The sequence below is a fragment of the Ictidomys tridecemlineatus genome, chromosome 1 (genome assembly GCF_052094955.1).
Source record: "Ictidomys tridecemlineatus isolate mIctTri1 chromosome 1, mIctTri1.hap1, whole genome shotgun sequence".
Taxonomy (NCBI): Eukaryota; Metazoa; Chordata; class Mammalia; order Rodentia; family Sciuridae; genus Ictidomys; species Ictidomys tridecemlineatus.
Window position 1 is genome coordinate 179,653,222 of NC_135477.1, and position 23,469 is coordinate 179,676,690.

General features: G+C 48.5%; 2 protein-coding genes across 2 annotated transcripts in view; one reads left to right on the forward strand and one right to left on the reverse strand.

Moving 5' to 3' along the window:
• The window catches only part of Dock2 (dedicator of cytokinesis 2), a 406,997-nt gene that overhangs the window by 177,953 nt on the left and 205,575 nt on the right, over positions 1 to 23,469 (forward strand). The window lies entirely within an intron of this gene.
• Insyn2b (inhibitory synaptic factor family member 2B) overlaps positions 14,154 to 23,469 on the reverse strand; it is a 107,766-nt gene continuing 98,450 nt past the window's right edge. The window contains exon 4 of the mRNA XM_005334134.4: positions 14,154 to 17,094. Within this exon, the coding sequence (XP_005334191.2) occupies positions 16,908 to 17,094 (187 nt within the window). The 3' untranslated portion in view covers positions 14,154 to 16,907. The remainder of the gene's footprint in view (positions 17,095 to 23,469) is intronic.

Sequence of the window (23,469 nt, forward strand, 5' to 3'; positions counted from 1 at the left end):
TAGCCAGGGGAGGACTGATCCCAAGAAGCAGCCCCAGTGCAACCATCTTCTACCTCTTTGGGCCTGTCTTTGTGCCTAGTGTGTGTTGGGGACATTTATGGAAGCAGTGGGGTGCAGCTCAGTGGTAGAGCACTTGCTGGTGGGGGGGGGGGCCCTGGGCTTGATCCACAGCACTACTAAAAAGAACAAAGAAAGGAGTGGTGGCCTCTGCCTAGACTAGCAGCCACACCAGGCCCTCCTGCCTTCCTGGGCCAGAAAGCCCTGTACGCTTGTCTTTGTCATTTGTCTCACTCATCGTCCCTCCACCCTGGAAGTCTCTTATTTAGAACACGTTTACCTGCCCCTACTTCTCGTAAGGCACCTTAGACCAGCATTTTGTAACTCCCCTAATCTCTATTCCTTTCCTTTGCAGCAAACCTAAAGATGATCATCAATCCATTTGGCTCATTCTGTACATGGCAGGCTCTTCCCTCCAGAGCAGCAATTCTTTAAACTAGGGCCCAGATTGTAGAAATCACTAAATAAGTGATGTCTCCTGCTATTTTCTTTTCCATCTGGTACAATGAGCCTCTCTGTTCCTTTGCATCATGGACACAGGTGAGCCATGCCCATTTGGCCATACTCACCACCTCTAGGTCTGCGAGCCTTTTAGCGAGTGCTCTGCCCTGGCCACTGGCCCTTGCAGCACACAAGCCTGGCTGCTGTCCCATTTGTCTTTCCCCTCCTCTGGAATGATTGCTGGCTCCCCACTGTCTGCCAGATGACATCATAAAAGCATCCACTTGACCAGTCTCAGCTTCTGGAATCTGGTCCAGCCACAACCATTTTTTTAAACTTTTCTCTACTTTTCTCCATTCAAATGTCCAGCAAAAAGAGGCCTAGACATCACTCCTATGTGCCTGGCACCCTCTCACTTCCAAGAGCAGCCCGTGTTTCCTTCCTTGCCCATAACTCTTGTCTGCCTTCTCAACCTGCTGACATCCCACCTCGTCTGCAGGGTCCTGTACAGAGGCCAGCCCTTAGGAGGCTGGTCCGAACCTCACTGTTCTCTCTGCCTTTGTGTTTTTAAATAACAGTTTCATCGAGGAAAAACTTATATTAGAATCTAACCATGGAACATATTCATTTTGATGAGTTTTAGGAAATGTTTCTGGCTGTGCGGCCCCTGACCCCTGCTGCCATGCAGCCTGGACACTGCCTCCCCTAGAGCCCATCGGCATCATCTGCTCACCATCTACCTTTTCAGGAAAGTTCGTATCAGAGGATCCTTCAGGGTCAGGTCTTCTGGGTCTGGCTTACTTCCTTTGCACGGTGTCTTTGAGGTTCCTCGTGGTTTAGGAGGTATCACACGTCTCCCTTTGTGTCGCTGATTGATGCCACATGTCATGGAGAGACCACAGCGTGCTCACCCATTCACTCGTGGATGGACCTTTGGGCTGCCCTCCGCTTTGGCCATGCCATTGTGAACATTTATGGATTTTTTTTATTGAACACATTTTCATTTCTGTTGGGTAGAAATCTAGGAGAGGCTTGCTGAGGCATACCAGAAGTGTGTGTTTATAAGGAACAGCCAAATTGTTTTCCCCAGGGGCTGCGCCGCTAGACTGTCACCACCAGAAGCCCATGAGTCATTGCTTCACTCATGTCCTCTCCAGTACTTATTGCTGCTGTCTCTTTGGGTTCCAACAATCCTAGGGAATTCATGACCACTCTGGCATGGTGTCTCATTAGGGCTTACTTTGCATTTTCCGACGATCGATGGTGCTTTCATGTCACCTGCCTGTTATATTTTTAGTTGTTTTTATCTTTGAGCTTGTCCTTGCTCCTCTCTTATCCCACAAGCCTTTTGAAGGGTTTGCTCCTCTCTGAAATGGGCTGACACTAGACTTCCTCAGAGTGGCAGCCCACAGGAGAAGCATTTGCACGTGGGTTCCTTGCACATACACACATTTATTTGTGAATCCAGCATTTTATGAGAACCCCTTACATCCTCAGCACAAAGACTCATAAATAAGCTAGGCCCTCAAGGAAACCAGTCCTTCTCTGGTGGGATGTGTTCAAATTTGCTGTCCCTAATACTGACTCATCTCCAGTCCCCTGAGGCCTCTGCAAGTGCCACATGTCATCCTCTAAATCCAGGATCCAGAACCACAGCAACCTTGACCCCTCCCTCCACTCACCTGCCTGGCCCTGTGGTCACTCCCAGGTCCCTCCATGTCTGGTGCCCTGCTCTTACCCCTCCAGTGGGGGCCGGAGGTAGCCCCAGCACCCTCTCTTGCTGTTGGCTCTTGGAGCCCAAGGGCAAGGTCAGGTCCTTGTGCTGAGCATGCTGTAGGATGATTTTCTGGTTTTGTTCTCCTGCTACATTCTTGGGACCCCCTGAGGGCAGGGGCCGTGTTTTCCTCTCTTGTATCCTCTGCACCAAGTACGAGGCGGGCCTGGCATAGTGGGGAACCTCCATAAATATTCACTGAGCAAATGAACTAGTGAGTGAATGAGTGGGTGCACTGTTCCCTGGAAACGCTGCCATATTTCATATTCCATACATGTTCCCTTAGTATCGAGGACCAATATCAGGGAAGGAATTGCCTGTGCAGATGTCCCTGTTCCTGGGGCCCACCAGGAGCCTGCAGAGCTTCTAGGTTGCAAGCTGTGGTGTTTGTCTCAATGACTCTGGAGTCTGCTGGTGTAAGGAAGAGAGTGCCGAGTGGGGCTTTGAGCAGCCTGGAGTGAGCCCACCACCGAGGACGGCACTGTGCCTGTCACCGAAGGGAACTGCAAGCAGGTGTTTCTCAGACACTGCTTCATCTTCACGAAATAGGCCTTTCCAGAGATTCCCGGAATAGAAATATCTCCTCCAAATTAACAGAAATGATGTTGGAAAGTAATTACTCAGGGGTCAAGAGTCCCTATCTTAGCGCTGAAGGCCCCAATTTAATTTCGAATTGAAATTTGTCAGGAAGGGCAGGTCCCCATTCCACCCGCCACTCTTAATTTTCCCAGATGTGATTTTTATTGGTTAGTCTCCATTGCTTGGAATATTAAACAATCAATATTTATGGCAAACGCCCGAGACGTGTCTAATAGTTTCAAAATCCTAACAAGGCCTCGAGTGGGGGCAGGGCAGCAGGCTGCTACTCTCCTTGTTATGTCGTTACGTAGGATTGAATACTGACCCTTTCTTATCTGCAGGAGCAGGAACATCGTGATGAGAGGTGTTCGCTATTAAAAACCACAGGAGCCATCTGGCCGGCCGATGGCTTCTTGCGCTCTGTGCTTGTAGCTATCATTTGCTAGTAATGACCACTCCTGATTGTCCTGTAGATCACCTGCCTGAACAATGAATCACTGATAGTGGCAATGAGTTAAAGGAAATTGTACAAAAACCAGAAGCAAAACCCTCTTACGTGACTGGCGCTCTCTCTCCCTCTCTTTGCCAGAGTCATTTGACCTAAGTGACCAAGAACTTGACTTTGATGCTGAGAAAGACAGCTGGGTTGATAGACAGGGCATTTTGGATAAGTAAGGACAGGAGCAGAGTTCCACATGCTTACTGCAGAGAATTGGCTCTCTGTCTCTCTACACTTTTAACCTTCTAGACCTTGGTTTCTTCAGTGCCGTGAACTGCAACATTTTTATGATCTTTTTCATATGTCTAAGTTTCCTGATTTGGTCTTATTCCCACTCTTCCAAACTTCCAAGTCAGGGACCTACCATAGATCTTGCCTCATGTGTCAACCCTGGATGATTGGCAACAGCTGCCTGTAGTACTGTGTTGAGAAGGATTTAGAGGCTACATCTGGCCTCAGTGGGAAAAAGCTCTGAGTTGATTAGTGATGTCTGTCAGGGTATGCAATGGGCAGACAGTGATATGTGAAAGACACATTCAAATATTATGCATTGACTGAAATCATAGATGTTCCTTTTTTTTTTTTTCCTGGCCAGGTCCAAAAGCTCTCATATAATCAATATTCTCTTCTCCAGAGTCTTGGTTCCTTTAGGACGGTTGGAATTAAGAGCAGAAGAAAAATGAAAATTAGCAAATGACTTCAGAGAGCTTAAATTTTGCTAGGGGAGGTTTCTATCTGATGCAAGCTGGCGGTTACCAGATGTGAGACGTACCAGGGCTTTATGCATCCATGATGAGAAGAATATGCTACCAAGCATACTGGGACACAGATTGCAAGTTTTGAGAAACTTAAAATATAAAAACAAAGTTTGATGCAGAATCCTTCCCAAGGAGTGTGGCTATCCTCTTGAGTCCTAATGCATAGGGGTTTGTCAGTCTTCCTGCCTTTAGGACATAGACTGGCTGGTGCCAGAAGATGAAGCCTTGTGTCTACAGTCTCGCAGCTGGTTGCTGAGAAAGGAACTGCCCAGCCCCCTGAGATTCCTGTTGAGAGACTTGGTCCTGTCTTCAGGGTCTCAGGACTATGTGAGGGGAAGTTCCCCGGCTTGTCACACTGACCCCAGAAAACCTTGCTTCCTGCCTCCCTGTGTTGGGGACAGCCATCCACTGGGAGAACCAACCAGGAGCTTAACCATGGTCAGGAGTTCTTGGAAGGAAAACAACCTGGTAATTCTGTTGAAATTGGGATCCAGATTTTATTTTGGGTGGTTAAAATGAGTCTCTAGGTGATATATTTGGGGCCTAATTACCCCACTTTTCACAGAGGAGTCTATGGAGTGATTAAATAAAGGTAAATGCCATTGGCATCGGGCCCGTTCCAGAAACTCAGAGCGCTCTGTTAAAAGGGGGAAAATGAGTGGAAATGTGGAAACCACCCCATCCTCTAACACCACCACAGAGTGTCCCCAGGGACTCCAGGCTCTGCAGCTCTGATTTCACTCTCCTTTCGTGGGACACTAAGTGGACTCCAGTGGCCAAGCAGGGGTCTGCATGATCCTTAGTACCAAATCTCCATGGAGAGCAGATATGGAGCCTGCTGGGACATGGGAGGTCAGTTCCCATCCAGGAGAGGTTAACTTGATCTTCACTTGGCAACCCAGCACCTCACCAAAATAGGATATTGATAATATCATCATTGTCACTTACTGAGCAAATATTCTGAGTGGCAGAGAGAGCCAAGCACTTGAGCTTTACCTCACTTAATCTGCATCAGGTACTCATATTTTACATAGGAGGTAACTGAGGCAAAGAGAGGTTATGTAACATGCCTACAATCACACGGCTGGCTAGTGGGAGAACTAGGATCTGAACCCAGGATGTACTAGTTCTAGAGTTCTTGCTCTTAAATAGCATGTCGTTTACTCTTCCATTATCGATAACCAACATCATTCTGGAGGTATCAACTATTTGAAAGCAACCTGAACCCACGGCTGCCCTGCCTAGACCATGGAATCCAATGAGATGACTCTCAAGGCTCTGTTCAGAAACCTGCCAAGCAGCATAGACTTTGGAGCCATTTGTATTTTGAATAATCTGTTTAGCATCAATTTCCCTCAATTCTGGTGATTAGACCATAAAGAGCTATAAAGTTAGAACAAGAACCTACTATCTATTTGGTATTTATGAAGTAGGGGGTTAACCAAGCTGGAGAGTCTCAAGGGTTCAGAGGCAGGGGTGGGGGTCTCCTCCCACTTCCACTTCCTGCTGCTTGGCCCAGTCCTTACAAACCTCCCAAGTCCCAGTGCACCAGCCAGGCCTGGGCCACCACTATCTCTCATCACCATCTCCTAAGAAGGCTCCTGGCCTCCCCTCTCAGCCCCTGCAAATTCATTCTCAGCTCAGGACTTCCTCTAAAGCAGGACTGACTAGATGAGAAACTGTCTACCACCCCATGGTGCCCCAGCACAAAGACCTCTGGGCATCCAACCTGTCCCTGTCCCTCTGCCAGCGTTCTCCTCCTCAGTGCCAGTCTGGTGGAACTTCTGTTCTGCTAGTGCAAGAACCCCTTTCCTCCTCTGAGCCCTCCTGCAGCCATTCCCTCTGCTGAAAACTGCTCCTCACTGCTTTCTTGCCAGACCCTCCAGCTCCCTGCACTCACTTCAACCGAGTTCACACCCCTGCTCTCTTCATTACTCCACAGTGCACCCCTCCAGTGGCATGATGGGTTCTCTTGACACCCCGGAGCGCCCCTGTGGCTCACTTCTGCATGTCCTGGATGATGCAATGAGCACCTTCTGCCTGAGTGAAGGCTTTTACTGTCCATTTTCACTTACATATAAACCACCACTCTTTCCCCTTACACGCAAATGTCACCGTGGTGTCACGATTAGGCTGGGAGTCAGGGAGGAGTGAGGGCAGTTGCTGCCTGACTGCACTAAGTGGAAAGAAAATGGGGAGGAGGACACATTGTCTTCACAAGACTCATGTGAAGGTGACGATGACAGTTAACATGGATGGCACATATGTGTGACAGAGATACTACCAAGCACTTTCAGAGCATTATCAAATTTAATCTGTGAGATTGGCAAAAAATGATCATCATCCCCTCTTGAAGAGGAAATGGCTGTTAGAGGACTTGAACACCTAGCCCAGCATGGAGGAAGCCAGAATCCACCTCATATCCTGTTCTGCAGGCACTTAAAGCCTGTGTTCTTAAGCACTTCATGATCCACATCTAGGAAATAGTGTCCTTGACATAGTATCAGTTGAACTGAGAGAATCCCTGAGTGTGTATGTGTGTGTGTGTGTGCGTGTGTGTGCATGTGTGTGTGTGTGTTTATGGTAGTGGGAGGTGAGGGATTAAGATAGAAAATAGTAAAAATTATACAAGAAACCTGAAATTCCCCTGGGTAGCCACAAGGTGGCATCATTAGCCAGGGGCAGCTTGGTTGCTGCCTTCTGTGATAATTTAGATGGTGTCCAAGTCACAAAAGTGGAAAGCATTGCTTTAATAAGAATTTTGATAATTACTTATGAGGTCATACTTGACTTAGGATATGTATGCAAAATAAAAAATGCATCACTATCTTAACTCTCACGGGACCTCTTGCATGTGAAGGCAGAAGTCATCTATTTGAAGTTAACTTCATAGAACTGGGTCTGGGTCTTAAAATGCCATGAAGAACTTGGTTAGGAGGACAGAAGAGGTTGGGGCATTTTGAGGAAAGCGGCATTTCTTGGCAGGTAGCTGATTCTCCAAACTTTGGGGAGCAAATTAATGGAAAGGACATACTCATTTAAAGGATAGATGAATGATGAGCTTTAAATAGTCCTGACTTTTAAAAATAAGGTGAGAAAAGGTTCGTTTTATGCCAGGTTCACTTTAAAGATTTTTTCCCCTAACAAATTCCCATATACCATACTGTGATGCATTATTATTTTTAACACATTGAGAAGAGCCTGTTCCCTCCTCCAAACCTTCCTTCTGATCCCTGATCCGCTGCAGGGCAGGGGAGTTAGAGGAAGTCTGAGGTCCTCCATGTGTTCAGACGGCTCCTGCCTCCTCCCTGCTCTGCCGGGTGGAGCTGATCTCTGCTGTGAGTTGATTCAACTGCTCCTGGACAGCATGACTCATGTGGCTGCCACTGTGAATGTGTCACACTTGATTCTGTGACACGTGCCTTGCGGTTCTGTAGAGCAAGTGAGCTCAGGCCCCGGGAAGCTGGTGTCCAGGCTGGGGCTTTCTTTGGCCACGCCAAGGCCACAGCTTCACCCACACAGACCTTGGGAATCATTCAGTAGGTGCTGAGACCTGCAGTCGAAGAATGATCAGTGCATCATCAAAGCTTAATAAAGTCACTCCCAAACGGCTCAGTGCCTCTCAGCTTTTTTTAGTGAAGCTGGACAAATTCAAGTTTGGACAAGTGATTTTATGTGTGTTCTTAAGTTCCTGTCCTGTTTCCTGGAAGGGGGGGCCTGTCTTTGCTCATCTTTGGCAGTACTTTAGAAACAGGAGGTCTGACAGGGGTGTGGGCTTAGCACCCTCTTGCTCAGTAATGCATCCCAAGGGCCAAGAATTGGGAGTGAGCTGTGAGTTCAAAAGGATTTGATTGGCAAAGAGCTGATGCCTCTTCCTCAGGGAGTGAGAGGGTTTATTTTACAGCTCAGATCTGCAGCTCCTTTTTCTATACACTGAGCCTAGTGGTGCTAGTAGACCCACTGCCCTATGATGAGGTTGAATAAAAGAACATTCTTGAGGCTTGCAGCACAGGGCAGCCCATGCGGTGGGTCCCCCTTCCCTCTGGAGTCTTCTTCCCAGTTTGACAATGTTCAAGACTGCTGAGTGGTTCCTGGCTGGGCCTTGGTTTCTTTCCTGGATTTGGGAAGTAATGGTCAGCTGTGGCTATGGCCAGTGTACCTGTCAGTTTTGTGTTACCATAACTAAATGCCCAAGTCAGGCTACATATGATGTGAAGGGAGGTTTGTGCAGCTTACAATTACAGAGGCTCAGGGCAGTGGCATCCACAAGAGCTCAGTTCTAGTGAGACCCATGGAAAATGGTGACAGCAAGGTCAGGAGTGTGTGTTGGAGTCAGCCTGAGCCTGGAAGCAGAGAGGCTGAGAGGGGCCAGACTCTGGCCTTCATAAGGACTCTGGAGAGGAATCCACCAGGGAGTCCCAGGAGGACCTCATTCCAAGGAAATCCCCCAGTGACCTAAGTTCCTCCCTTTCAGCTTTGCCTCCCCAAAGTCCCACTTCCTTCCAGTAGTGCCACCCAGTGGACCAAGCCTTCAGACCCCAGAGCCCTGGGGACGTTCACACCGTAGCCCTGACTGTGAAGAAAGCCCTGGGGAGCTGAAGACCACCCCAGGGGTCTCCCTCTGGGGCTGTTGTTGAGGGACAAACGCTGCTGGGGAGAGACCCTATTGGAAGAGCTGCTAATGAAACTGGCCCCCACAAGACTGAGGTGCAGGACTTCCCGTCTTGGGCACTGACCTTGCGTGACTCCAGAGGACTACTTCTGTAAATGGTCCTTCAATCAGAAACCACTTGTGTAGAGTGTGTGCAGTGTATGCTGCATCCATACACTGATACATTTGTGCATTTATATTATACTTAGGGTTTTTTAGAACACAAGGACATCCTGTGGCTTTAGTCAACAAGGAACCTATCAACAAGGTCATCGAGGAAACTGAAGGTCAGGGAGGGGAAGCCCCGGGGTCTCACCAGGGGTCTCGCCCTCCCAGGCCAAAGCCAGGGGCCCTGTTCTGAGTCTGAAATCATGTCCACATCTTCTGCTTTGAGGACACGTGACTTGCCCATTTCTGGAGTTGGCTTTTTCTAAAATAATTCTGCTTTCCTTTTACGATCAGAAGAGAAAACCTCAAACGCTGTTTCTTTAAAAATAGGAATTAATGAGATAGCCAAACTTCCCGAAGCATTTTCATGTATATAATTTTACTCTCCTAAACAGCCTGGAAAGCTGGGAAGACAGATGGCTCCTTTTACAGATGGAGGTGGGGGATGGAGCGAAGGCATTGGTTCAGACTGTGCAGAAGGTCCCGGCAGGAGTGGGTCGGCCTGGTCTGGTCTGATTCTCCCCTGGGCTGGGCCTCCTCTTGAGGTTTCCATAGTCTTGTTTGCTCCCAGTGCATTTCAACAAACTATGTGTGGCTCTCCCAGCCTCTCAAGTCGTGTGGGAAGCCCTGGGAGGGTCCCAGAGATGGCAAGGACAGTTCCTGTCTCACAGGACATCAACTCCTGGAGAGATGAGCACGCGAGGTTGACAAAAGAAATCTCCATATGACATGAGAAGGGGCTGCCTGTACAGCGTGCCGTGGGTACTCAGAGGGTGGAGTGACTAATTCCGTGGCAGGGGCGGGAGATGAGCAGAAAAAGTTACAGAGAGGAGGTGACATTTAAATTGCAACTTGCTGTCTGGCGTGTGAGTCCAGGCCCCCAGTTTGGCAGACCTAGACTTCACCCCCCCCCCCCCCGCCATGCCTTAGACCAAGACAGACTTCTTCTCTCCCCAAAGCTTCCATTTTTCTGCTGAAAAAAATGGGTCACCATCAGCTCCCTTGTGATAGTTTGCCGAATAAACAAGATGACAGACGTGAAGCCTGTGGTTACTTCAACGCACTGAGCTTGTATCGTCACTACCAATAGTAACATGGCTGCCTTTTTCTATTCTCCCCTAATGAAAAATTATTTCCTGTAGTAGACAGGTGATGGGACAGTGTCCCACATACAGGGAACAGTCTCTGATAGCCTCTGACACTTTGGAAGATGGCAGTAAGTTGGAGATGGGCAAAGTGACCTGGAGGATGTCAGGCCCTAGTGTGAGGCTGGAGAGAATGAGCTGAGGAGTCCTGGTGGCTAGGAAGGCATCCTGAACTCCAGGGTGCTGGTGGGTGCCATTGGAGACATAAAGCCAAGGAATGACCCAGTATGTGTCTTAGAGAGATCCACAAGGCTGGATGGAGAGGGCAGGACAACAGGGAGAGGAAGAAGACTTTGAAGGCCCCGTGGGAGTCCACTCAAAGGAGACAAGGGCTCACAGTGGCCAAGTCTTGCAACTGAGCTGTGTAAAGACTTCTGGGACTTTGGAAGCTCCCCGTTGAGGTGAGCATAGCATCCCTCCCTCTCACTACTAACCTGTAGTGAGGCAGGAGGATACAAGGTCAGCCTTCAGTGGGTCGGAAGGAGGGTGGGTGACACGCAGGTGGGGTGAGTTGGAAAAGGACCTGCTTATGTGGGCAGCCCCCTCATGGGACCATAAGCTCTCTGAGGCCTAGGATGCCTCTGTGCTCTTCTCTCAGTGTCCTTGGCACCTGGCCTGACACAGAGAAGGGGCTCGAGGACTGTGTATTGAAGACAGTGACTATGAGGTGCACCTGAGCACTCTTGGAGGGCACAGGTGCCTGTTGGTGGAGATGAAGCCGCTGCCCTGGGTGTGCAATGTCAATTGTGTTTATCGTGGCTGGGCTTTCGCTGTCATTAATCCCAGGTTCTCAGCTACTAGAGGTAGATTATTTTTTATTTGAAAAACAAAACCAAGAAAACAGAAAATAATGACAACAAGAAGTAACTTCTGGTCACTTCCATCACCTATCTGATTTCCACCTGCGGCATGGGTTCGGTTGCTTGGCGCTCAGCGTGTGAACCGCTCTGGAGTTCAGCAATTAAAATGACTCAGCCCACCTGGTTCATGGAGGAAGCATCACCGGGTGTCACAACATTGTGTGCGCTACCTGGGAAACCAGATGAAGCGCAGAGCAGAGGTCACCGTGTCTAGCTGGCAATGTGAAAAAATGCACATTGAGGTTTTTGTCAGCAGAAAAAATTATGGGTTTCTTTTGAGTGAAATTTCATGTAATATACTTATGGATCCTGAGAATTTATGAGAGCCACTCATGATAATAAAAGCTTTTCCTCACTTTGCGGCATATAATCCTTTTGTTTGATTGTATTGTCTTTTCACTTTGGTTGCGGTGGAAGCCAAGGAAAAATGCTTTGCCCATAATGCTCCTCCAGATAGACAGACCCCACCTCTTTTCAAACTGCATTTGGTCTCAAATGCATGGGGTCACATGAAATAAATGTTGACATTTGAATAGAAACATTACAGCAAAAATAGTTAACAATCTGCTTTAATTTCAAAACTCATTTTCTCTCTCATACAGTGAGGCAGTATCTTGGTAAAATGTTCCAAATGCATTGGGATTTAATTATGATGACAATTTATTCTGAAATGAGATTAAGCTGGGCTGTACAGAATAAAGGTGCAGGGAGAAGGCCAGAGTGGGTTCATGTTCCTGAGATCTGAAAGCCAGGTGGCCACTGTGGAAGGAGAAGCCTTGGGCACAGTAACTGCTGAAGACCCTATATCTGGGAACTCAGGTGTAGACTGCACCGTCCTGGGTGAGGATGATGGACAGGGAATGCTGATAGTGACTTCTTACCGTCTCCTCCCACCGGATCCAATTTATCCATAAATTGATTCCTGCAGCAAATATCTGAATCCCACTGTGGTGAGTGCTGGGAATGCAGAGATGGCCAAAATACGCCCGTTCTACCTTAAAAGGACGCAGGCCGGTTAGGAAGAAATGCAGTCCACAAAGAAGAACACAGATTAGTGCACAGGGACAACTGTGCCAAGGACTTAAAGAGCAAGGTCTCTGTTGCCAGGTGAGACTAAGAAGCGCCCTTGGCGTGGTCTTAGTCACTGGCGTCACTATCTGGCAAGCCTCAATGGAGCTGGCAACAGGGCAGGGTGGGGGTGTGGTGTGGGACATTCCATGCAGAAACAAGTGTGTCCCCTGATCCTTTAGGGACTGTTAGCATGTTGGGTCCATGGAACCCAAGGAGCCTTGACAAGATCAGAGGTCACAGAGGCAAAGCGCCCCCTGGAGTTCACAGGAGAGGAGGCAGGGGAGGGTCCTCCCAGCCTCTGGGTCATGGACTTAACTCCCTAAGTTTATCAGGAAGCCACTGAATGGTTTTCAGCCAGTGTGCGACATGGTTCAGTTCTAAATTTTTGTAGTGCTTGCTTTGGGTGCTATGAGGGGAAAGTACTGGAGGAGACAGAGGGTGGGAGCAGGCAGCCCCCTGGGAGATCCCTGTGGAGGCCCGTGGAGATGCAAAGTGGTTTGGAACAGGAGGCCCTTCCACAGGAGGTGCACGGAAATGCAAAGAAGGGGTACCAGGCACCAGGAGGTGTCGCAGGAATTTAGGCCTCAGGTTGGTAAAAAGCAGCTGGAGGGAAAGCTGAGGTGAGAGGACCCACCAGGGTCCTGACTGTGAAGCTGGTGGCGTGCTTTGCCCCACACATGATCCATGCTGGGTTTGCACGTGTGCCCATCTCTTTTCCTGGTGGCTGGGCATAATGATCACAGAGCATCTTTGTTTCTTGGAACTTAAAACAAAATACCTTTGGAGCAGATATCGAGTTGCCATGAGCAGTGAACCATTGGAGCTCAGCTCGTGGGGAAAGAAGGGCTTCAACCTGGAGCCTCACACATCACCCCCCACCCAGCACCTCCTTCCCTGGGTGACTGTGGCAAGGCTCTGGCAGCTCATCTAGGCTGCCTTCATCTAACTGGACCCTGCTTCAGGTGGAAGGGACCTGGCTCTTGAAGTCTCCTTCATTTCTGGGATATGTGATTCTGTGTTCCAAGAATCCTCGGATCCCAGACTGCGAGTGGGTCCCATGTGCCTGGTGTTCTTCTGGGTTACTACACTTGGTTCCTCACCAAGTTTCACCATGGTTTTTGATGGTTCTAATAAGGTCAGGAATAATTTGTCCCTCACCCTGAGGAAACGTTGAGCCTGTGTCTAGCGCCAGCTGCAGCCGCCCCCTCCTCTCTCCCAACTTACTTCAGTCGCCAGTGAAGGAAGGCGAGTGCGTTGCTGAGCGCCTGCTGTGTGCCCCACAGCAGGCTCAGAACTTTCCCTCATGTGATTGTGGGGACACCCTGGTCAGGTAGGGGTTCTGCTTTATATAAAGAGGAGTTAGAGGCTCACAGAGGTTAAGCCATTGGCCAAGGTCACCTAGAACAGAGAAGGGAGCAGAATGCTACCAAACCCAAGATTTCTGATTCCTGGTCCAGGTTTTGGTTTTGGTTTTTTCCCCCCTAAATTGGTCTTTCCTGAAGTGGGGGCCCGAGTCTCCTGACACCCACACGTTGGCTTGGGGTGCAGCTGGTTCTGGAGAAGGGTTGGCTCACCTGATAAGGAAGTGTTTTCTTTTCATTTCTCTCTCATGCCTCCTGATTCATCAGGTGGAACATGGTCTGGTGTCAAGGTGGCTTTAGGATGCACTCAATGGGGCTCATACCCCTTTTCATAAAGAGCTGGTCTAGGGCCCAGCACCCCTAACTTTCAAAAGCACAGACACTTCAGAATATAATAAAGTTACTGTTATTTTGTTTCCTATTTTTGGAAGATGATTCTGCTTTTCTTTGTATTGGTGACACAAAGGAACCTTTTAAAAACAAACAAATTAAGCAGGAAATAAAGGAAAACTTGGAGCAAATCAGAGCCAGGTGTATGGGCCTAATGATAAAAATCCTGAACGAGTGTCTCTCTGAAGGCAACTGGGGATGCCTGCCTTGGTTCCCGTCACCACCCTCACATGGTGAGGATCCATGTGACCATCGAGACACTAACTTCTAAATCTGTTCTTTCTTTATCCCTGAAAAATGCCTTAAAGCAATTATAACAAATGCCATCCTTGCCCTCCAGGACCGTCAAGGCTTGCTTATAATCCAAATCAACCCCTCCAATAATGGAGACTTCAAACCTAGGAAAAATATGTAAGTTTATTGCAAAAGATAATATTCCATTTAAAACGGTTTAGAAATTTACAAAACCTTACATTAGTACATTGTCTTTAAGAAGATGCTCTATACGGGAGCAGGTACGGAGATCCAGGGCAGCAGTACGCACTGTTTAACTACAGAGAAAGCGGCTACATAAATTCCTGCGATTTAAGTTGATGTATCAATCTTTTCCCCTTCAGTTTTATAAAAGCAATTTTTGCTAAGTTAATCTTTCTCCACAAAACCATATCGCCTCCAGTGAAGCATTTCTGTAGAATATCATGGTCGATGTCACCAATACTTTACAAGGAGTAGCGGTCTGCAATGGGGAGGTGAACGTAGAGTTTTGGTGTATGTATGTGTAGTTGTTTAAGCACAGAAACAATCCTTTTTGTCCGGCAGGAAGGTGTTTATCAAATCCTTTTTCCTCATAATGATTTTGAATGTTTGATTTTCAGAAGGGACCTCCGTCTCATTTTCAGGTGGGTGGCCCAAGCAATGCAGTGTTGTGCTTTGGTATAGAATCAGTAGAGCCTCAGTTGGTTTTATTTCTGGAAACATCAACATTTTTCAGTTCTGATTTCATTTAATTCAGTTGAGGGTTGATGCAAGGTCCCCAACTGGATATGTTTGTGATGCCATGAGCTTCTTAATTTTGTGTGAGCTGTATTCTCCCAGGCTCACTGGGGCAAATGCTCTCGCTAGCTGAGTGAGTTCATTTGAAGTTGGAAGTTGCCCGGATCTTGCAGAGTAGGTAAAGCAGGCACTCTCACCATTCAAGGATGGACAAACAGGCCCTGAAAAGTTAAGCAACTTGCACAAGGTTAGTGGAATAGACTGCTCTGTTGCCTGGGTGTCTTAATTCTGGAAACAGGCTTATTTCCATTCCAACATGATGCCCAAGAATATAAATTCATTTGAAATTAGCGTAAGCAAACCAAATTAAGATGGAAACTCTACTACAAGAGAAAATTACATAAGAGATCTCAAATGATTTTGCCCTATTGGATTATCCTCTGCGCTGTTCTTTTCCATTGCTGGGGCCCACTGAGAGCAGACTGTATGGATACAGACAGAGAGATCGGTGGCTTGTAGCCAGTGGTAGCATGTCTTATTGAAATGTGGTTTCTTAAGTATGACAAGTGCATTTATCTTAATTCTAACTTGACGTTATGTATTCCGGTCTCATTTTGTGGGTTTAAACATTATACTAGAAGCAGAACAAGAGCATCTTGAATGACATTCAAAGACTTAAATAGTGCAAGCTGAGATTCCTTGCCAAATTTCCCTCTCACTCTCCCTGAAATAGCTTTGTGCACTGCAGGCCTTTCAGAGGGGAAGGGGAAGGTGAAGCTGCAGGGTGGTTTGCTCAATTAGCTTCGGTTGGCAGCAGGGCACACACGTCCCATGTACACACGGGATGCCGTGCACTACCAAGGCTTTCACTGAGACCCTGGGTCCTGGGCCAAGGGTCCCTGAAGTGCCTTCCTCATTTAAAGCTGAGTTAGCTTTAGGACTCATTTCTGTGGCTTCAATCCAACCACAGGCCAGCAAGGAGTTTAATGTGTACGAATCTGAGCCTTGCCACCCTACCCCTCAGCCTCAAGAGTATGCAACAATTACTTCCTTCTAAGTTAGGGCTTGACACAGCCATACGAGTTTGCCTGGACTCCCCAGGTAGAGGGGTCCTGTCAAAAGAAAGAGCCAGATCCAAAGAACTCAGATTTTGGGAAGGGAAGGCCTTCAATGCTAGAATGGAGAAATGTATATCCTCATGCCCAGTCCTGCTGCCTCTTCAATCAGGTGACCGTTGCCTGGTTTCCGGGAAGGGAGACCAAGTGGAATGGTGTGTGTTTTCCTAGCTACGAGGCCGGCACAGGAATGCATGGATGAGAAGGAGTGTTGTATCTCAGGTTCACCTTCTATACGTCACAGATAAGATGTGACTGAGAGGCTGCAGAGTCTCCTGCCCTCTGATGTTGCAGGAGAATTAATTGCTATCTCAAAGGTCAAATGCCAACTGGGTTCCACCCACTTTCCAGGCAGCCTGAGGCCGGGCAGAGATGCTTGATAAGTTTAAACACTACAGTGTCAGTAACTCTCTTTGAATTCCAGTCACCCAGGACGGCCACACTAACAAGTCTTGGATACCCTGGGGTGAACTTACTCTGCATGGACTGAAGGCCCACACCGTGTGACAGTGCTCCTTGGTTTGGGATGGAGTGGCTAAATAAAAATGAAAAGGACCCCAATGTGTTAGGATGACCTTGCATTTCTCTCGTGCCCATGTGCGCTGACAGCTAGGAAACTCCTGGGGTTTTCATCTGATTTTTCCCCAGGATACCTGCTTATAACCCTCCTCTATCTTCCTGCTCTGCACAGGATTTCTTTCTTTTTTTCTTTTTTTTTTTTCCTTCTGAGTTCATGAGATCAGGACGGGATGACGTGCTCAGCATCATGGCGGTGTGGGAAAGTGCCGTGGGAGTTTTGCCCGTGGGGGGAATCTGGATGTAGCAGATGGGGACGAGGCCTGGCCATGTGTGACAGGGAACTCAGCTCGTGGTCACACCAGAGTCTGTGAAGTCCTCAGCAAGCAGCGGCACACACTCAGATCGGGTGGGTGATTGAGTGTCCAGCAGCGGCCACACAGGTCAAGGGCTCCCAGCCCGGGCCTTGGCAAAGAAGCCCGGGAGGCTCAGACAGAAAGGCGGGAGCTTGGAGGGTGACCTCAAGAGCTCAGATCCACCAGAAGCACTTCCTCTTCACCTTCTTGGTTTTCCGCCTCAGATCCTGTTTCTCAGGGGCCGGGGGTTCTGCTGGGGACTTTGGTGGGGAAGATGTTTCCTCAACTGGTTCCACTTCCTCTAGACTCTGCAGAACTTCATGGAACCTTCCTTCCTGCTGCCGAAAATCATACTCTACACTGAAAAACAGAGGAAGGAAGAAAAGTAAATTCAAATCAAAACACATTGATTTTCCATCACCAGGTCCCCAACTGGCACGAAGAGCACAGGCTTTGGAATCAAGTCACTGGTCCTTAGAGACCCAGGGGCTGACTGTGTGGCCTTGAGAAGGTTATGGCACCTCTCTGAACCCCTCATTGTTCATAGATTGAACTGACACCTGCAGTGCGTTCCTCACAGGGCTGTTACCAAGTGTGGATATGACATGTAACAGAGAGACTCTGTTGGGTGTTCAGTAAATACTGGAAGCCGTCTCGGTGGATCTGCAGTCCTCATTGTTAATGTAGGCTATTATGCATTAGGCATGAAAACTGCCTCATTATAAAATATTTTAGTAATAAAAGGAGCGTTCAAATAAAACTGACCTCGGTTTCCTCATCTGTGACATGGAGGCAATAATGGCACCTTCTTGGGAGGTGGCATGTGTAAGGTGAGATGATACAGATGATGTACCCAGAGCAGTGCCCTGCATGGGGCCAGCCTTCCTGCTTTTGCCCCTGTTGCTGGCATCGTCATTATCACCAGCACTGCTGGTGTACTGGGCCTTGCTCTTCAAATTGCTTCTCGACTTAGCAAGGTGTATTGAGCAACAGCATTCCTCTGTTCTGAGAGATTAAATATTCCTTTAGTGAAGGACCAGTCTCCTTTTTTCATTTGTGCATTTTAGAATCATTAATGCATAGACTTGGTTATTCTGTGTTGATGGCCACAAAGGTCTATGAGGTAGATGTGAGCTGTGGGGACCATGTGACTGAGAGGCTACAGAGTCTCCTGCCCTCTGATGTTGCAGGAGAATTAACTGCTATCTCAAAGGTCAAATGCCAACTGGGTCCCACCCACTTTCCAGGCAGCCTGAGGCCGGGCAGAGATGCTTGATAAGTTTAAACACTACAGTGTCAGTAACTCTCTTTGAATTCCAGTCACCCAGGACGGCCACACTGAAAAGTCTTGGATACCCTGGGGTATTCTTCTTCTTTCTCTCTGCTGCCCCTGCTTTCCAGGGAAGAAACTGGCTGAGAGACACAAGGGGAGCAGTCTGTTCTGTAGCCAGCAGGATGAGGTGAGCAGGGAGTTGGAGCAGTGGCTTCAATCTCTGAGGAGTGGGTGCTGTGTTCCCCCTGAGCTTTGTATGTCAGAGAAGCTGGGGAGCCAGCCTTAGCCTACCTGTGGCCCTGCTCAGCCTCCCAGAACCCAGTCAATCTGGCTGCAAAGAGGGGTTCCTGTTAGGCATGGCTGCGGTGGGTAGGAGCTCCCCCGTCTTAACAGTTCTCTTCCCCCAAGGAGGTTCACCTCTGCCAGGCGCTTGGAGGAGGCCTTAAGCTTTCAGATGTGTTCGTTGCCTGCTTTGGCACCAGGGTTCTCTGGAGGTCCAAGGATGAGGAGCCCACATGGGGGAGTGGAGGGGGAGGGAATGTGGGGTCATGAAGAAGGCAGAACAGACTCCTGTTCAGCCAGGAAGAAAATGATGTGCACAGAAGACCAAAGACTCTACCCACGCTGCTTTGGGAAGTGGCATGACTGGCTAGAGCCTCCATCCCCAGCAAGGGCTGAAAAGCGGCCCTCATTAAAGGCTCACCTGCCCTCGCCTACTATCCTCATATCACCTCTCAGAACTCAGGTTAGCGCTGCTGAGAAGGTAAATCACAATTGCCCATGTGACTAATGAAGCCCCAAAGATGCCTTGTCACTGAGCATTCTGAGAGGGAAGAAACCAGCTGAGAGACACAAGGGGAGCAGTCTGTTCTGTAGGCAGCAGGATGAGGACGGGTTCATGGGGAGCCCTGGGGAAGGGCGTCTAATTGCCCCACTTCTGGGTTTTTGATGAGCTTCCCCCAGATTCTCCTCTCTTCTGCTTGCATTCTTTCTCTTTCTGTTCCTCCCTGATCCTCTCTGTAGGGACATAATCCTGGTGGGTGACCTATATGATGGAAGAAAACAGGAAGTATTTTTCAAAGCAAACCTCCACAGCTTATCAGCAGTGAGATCTTGGGGAGTCTTTTCCCATTTTGGGGCAGCAGATTCTTCATGTACCAAGTGAGCAGGGCACCCACTCAGAGGGTGAAGAGGCAGTGCCCGAACAGTGTGCCCCACAGAGTGGGCATCAAGTACTTAGACTTGACCCCTAACAAGCACTGTTGAGCATCTGCCAGGTGTCAATCCCTGTTCTAGGCTCTGGGGAAGGAGTGATAGACAGACCAGCACTCTCTGGGGCCTCCTGGCTCTGCTAGTCCAGTGTCTGAGCCCTCAGGTCAACATTGTGCCTGTTAGGGACCTTCCAGCCAAATCCCAGGATGTGCCAGATCAGCAGGCAGAGACACCCACAGACTCACACAGTGACTCTCATACTTCTGTATGCATCACAGATGCTGCACCCTGATCAGTCTTGGGGGGATGAGTGGGTTTCTGTCTGCAACACCTGGACCTTGTTCTTCCCAGTGGAAACTTAATACGATGGATTCAGAGTCTGGGGAGACTTGTCCCCAGCAACCTCTGCATTGCACCAAGGCAGGAATATAAAGCAGCAAGTTGCAAGCTCTGATTCTTACCCTTGCAGCACTGGGAAAACATGGCTCACAAGTAGGGAGCATTCATAGTCACTATTCCCCTTAAATAGAACCATCCTACCTAGTGCATCAGAAAAACCATCTTCATTGTAGAGTGTCAAGCAGAGTCAAAGAGAATGAGTACCAGCTCGTTCTAGAATTTTCCATGCTATATGGTATAGAGCATCCCACCCACCTGTCCATCCATCCTTCCATGCTTCCATCTGAGCCCAACACTGTGCTAGGTCCCATCCACATGCCAGGGAGCTAGACGCACTGGATACTGTCCCCATGGATATCACTTCCCAGGGTACTAGATAGCGATTACACTAACGGTTGCTTTCAAAACATTCTTTTTCTTTCTCTCCACTGCCCCTGCTTTCCAGGTCCTTGTCCATCTGTTCCTCCCAATGCTGTGAACACATGCAGCAGCAGATTTCTTCTCACATGTGAGATTTCTGACTTTGGAAATCAAACAAGCAAGTCCAGCAACACACCACCTGAGTTTGTCAAGATTTATAAGTGCCCCGGCACCTATTAGGAAAAGTAGCTGTGGGTGAATCCAGAATGTGTGCAGAGCTGGCCAACCTGGGGGGAAGAGCCAGGAGACAGACACTAACCCCATCTCAGGGACACAGTTTGAAGTGCAGCCCGAGGCAGAGGATGGAGTTGAACACTCACGGGTTTGAACCCAGGTGGCACTGCCCACTGGCTAGGTGACCTTGGACAGGTTCCTCCCCACCTCGAGAAACAGCTGAGTGTGGGGCTTAATAACTTCCTGTGGGTAGTTGTACAAATTGCCATGGTGGCAGGTGCTGTCACCCTTGGGATGCAGTCTGCTGGTTCCATGCTTCTTAACAGAGTTCTTGATCTACAGGTCTTAGGGGCATGCCTTACCTCTCATCTGCACCTTTGTCTCCTCAGTGATTACACACCTGGCCCTCGGCATCACTCTCCACCCCTCCCCTCCTTGCACACTCAGGGGAGAACACACTCTGCGTTTCTATGGAAACACAGCCAGGCTCCATTATAATCACTGGGGATTGGGGAGCTCTCCCCTCCCCGCTGCGACTGCCCCCACTGGTCTTGACAGTTTAAAGGGGATTGAAAGTGACTTTCTTTTCAAGGCCAGGCAAATAGCAGAGTATGGAGAAGTGTGTGTGCTTTGCAAAGAAATTGATTAATGTTTTTTAGGCCAAAGCAATTTATTAACATAAAGGAAAATTGTCCCTTTTCTTCTTATTCATCTGTTTGACAAACTCTGTTTGGTTTGGAGGGGAAGAGAGGGAATATGTTTTGCTTTGGTGGCAGCTGCCTTATAAATGGGGAGGAGCCTGTGCCCTCACCCTCATCTGCTTGGCATCCTAAGGCTGGGTAGAAAAGAGGAGATGCCAACCCCCACACCATGTTCACCAGCCCCTGGAAAAGAGGAGCCCATTGCCAGCTTGGTGAGGATTCTCCGTGGGGAGTTGTTTGTAGATTCTGGGGGTGAGCTCTCGGCTTTGGGCTGTGGCCTGATGGTAGAACAAAACAGCCCTCCAGCCTCACCTCTCCCTCCCTCCTACCCTCCCTCCTGTGCCATCTTTGCCCACCTTGCATATTCCATGCAGGATCTTAAGAAGGAAGGTAAGTGTTGGGTACTTAGTTTATTTAGAACCCAAGGGACCAAGATTAATCAAGAAATTGCAGTGAAGGATTCAGGGCTGGAGCAATTGAGAAATTCCAGCCCAGGCAAAGCATGTGGGTTGGTCCCCTGAGGATACAGGCCCCAAGGTTCAGGGATGCCCAGGTCACTAGGGAGCCTTTGAGCCCTTCACATCTTAGAATACATCTAAGCATGGTACCATACTGCATTTAGACAGTGAGCAGTATGTAAACCAGGAGTGGATGAGAACTCTCAGGGTTCCCTCTTGAGGGCACCTCACTTATCTAACTGACAGATCAATACTCCAGCCATCATGCCAGGTGGGAAGCAGAAGAATGTTTTTCTAGGTAACTGGAAGCAGCGAGAGCTCTGTGTCATGGCTTGCCTGAACCAAGAAATAGTAAGGAGCAGGTAGAAAAATAGGTAAATATGTAAACACATGAGCAAGCAGTGAGCTAGGTGCTAGATGCAGGATCTTAGCTGAGCAAGCAGAAGTTGGGTGGGCCACGAGGAGATACCAACTTATATAGAATAATAAAAAAATCAGCCTTACTTTTATATAAGACCTTCAAATTTGCAGAACGCTTCAGGTCTGTGTTTCATTTACCCTCAGGATATCCCCGGAAGAAAGGAAGATTGAATGCCCATAAATGCCAATAAATGGGCAATTAAAACAGAAAGATAAGTTGGCAAAGGCAAGTCACGGTGTGAACTAGGATCAGTTTTAAGCCCGGAGTCTAAGTCAGTTAAGGCTGCTGTAAAATAACACCTTTGATTGCATGGCTTAAACAGGAGCACTGAACCCCTCACAGTCCTGGAATCTGGCAGTCCACGATGAAGATGCCGGCAGATTCCCTGTCTGCCACAGGCCTAGTTCCTGGTGCACAGATGGCTGACTCCACCCTGTCACCTGGCAGAAGGGGCCTACAGACTCTCTGCACACAGTCTCATTCATGAGAGTTCCACTCTCGTGACCTAATCACCTTTGAGATGCCCCACTTCCTAACTGCCATGGCATTAGGCATTAGAATTTAACCAAAAAATTGCAGAGGGACAGAAACACCTGGCTTCCTGACTCCTGGTCTTTTGCTCTTTCTTTCTAAAGAAGGATCACATGCTTCCACTAAGGGCCTGGCTCTTTCAGGGTTGTATTCTAAAGAGAAGAAACCCTAAAATGACCTGAAGCCCCCTTGATCAGGACACACAGTAATCTAAATGGGCAATAATAATAATTATGACAAGAAAGAGTCTCACGCATGGAGTGAGATCCAGAGACACCATGTGCAAGTTGACATTCCTTCTGTCATACAATTCTCATTGTACCAGGACATAGATAATATTGGCTTCATTTCCCAAATGAGGAAACTGAGGCAAAGAGAGGTTAAGTATCCTGCCAAGGATACCCACTGAAGTGACAGAGCCAAGATTCGAACCCCAGTTATGTTGCCTCCAAAGCTTATGAACTGAGACATACTGCTCCAAAGGAACAGTTTCTTGTGCTTGTGTGAGATCTGGATTGCAAAAGGTCTGTGGGGGTGGGGTGGCCACCAAAGCCTGTCACTCCAGACTGACCCCAAAGCATTCTGTACAGCCATAGCCACACTGGCTGGGCTGCATGGGGGACCCTCCGGGTCCCTGCTGACCAGTCTGCAATATTCCTTTTGGATTTCAGGGTTGCCTTGGCATTGAGGTTGCATACCCAGAAAAGATGCTCACCCCTTAGAAGGCAGCTCATTCAAGGTCACCTGGGTGGGGATAGGCTGCTGATGTCTCCAGTGGGCCCTGGGCACTCCCTCCAGGGCAGGTGGGTCTTGCTGGTTTATAAAGAGAGGTGTTGACAAGCCACTGCCACCAAGCCTGCATGGCAGGCCAGTGGGCTGAGAAGTGAGAGTGCCCTGCGGCATGTCCCTGAAGACAAGACATCTCCGGACTCCTCTCTGCCTCGTCCCCTCTCCCTCAGGAGCATTCCTGTGGTTCCTCTTACCACAGAGCCCAAGTGCACCACAGATTTATTGGCCCTCTGGAGCTTTCCTTTTAAAGGATTAGCTGTAAGAATTGATGGATGCAGTGAGGGTAGTTTGGCTGCTGTCCGCTAGGGTAAATCACACCACTTAGGAAAGTGTCTTTGGGGAAGAATCACAGTCTAG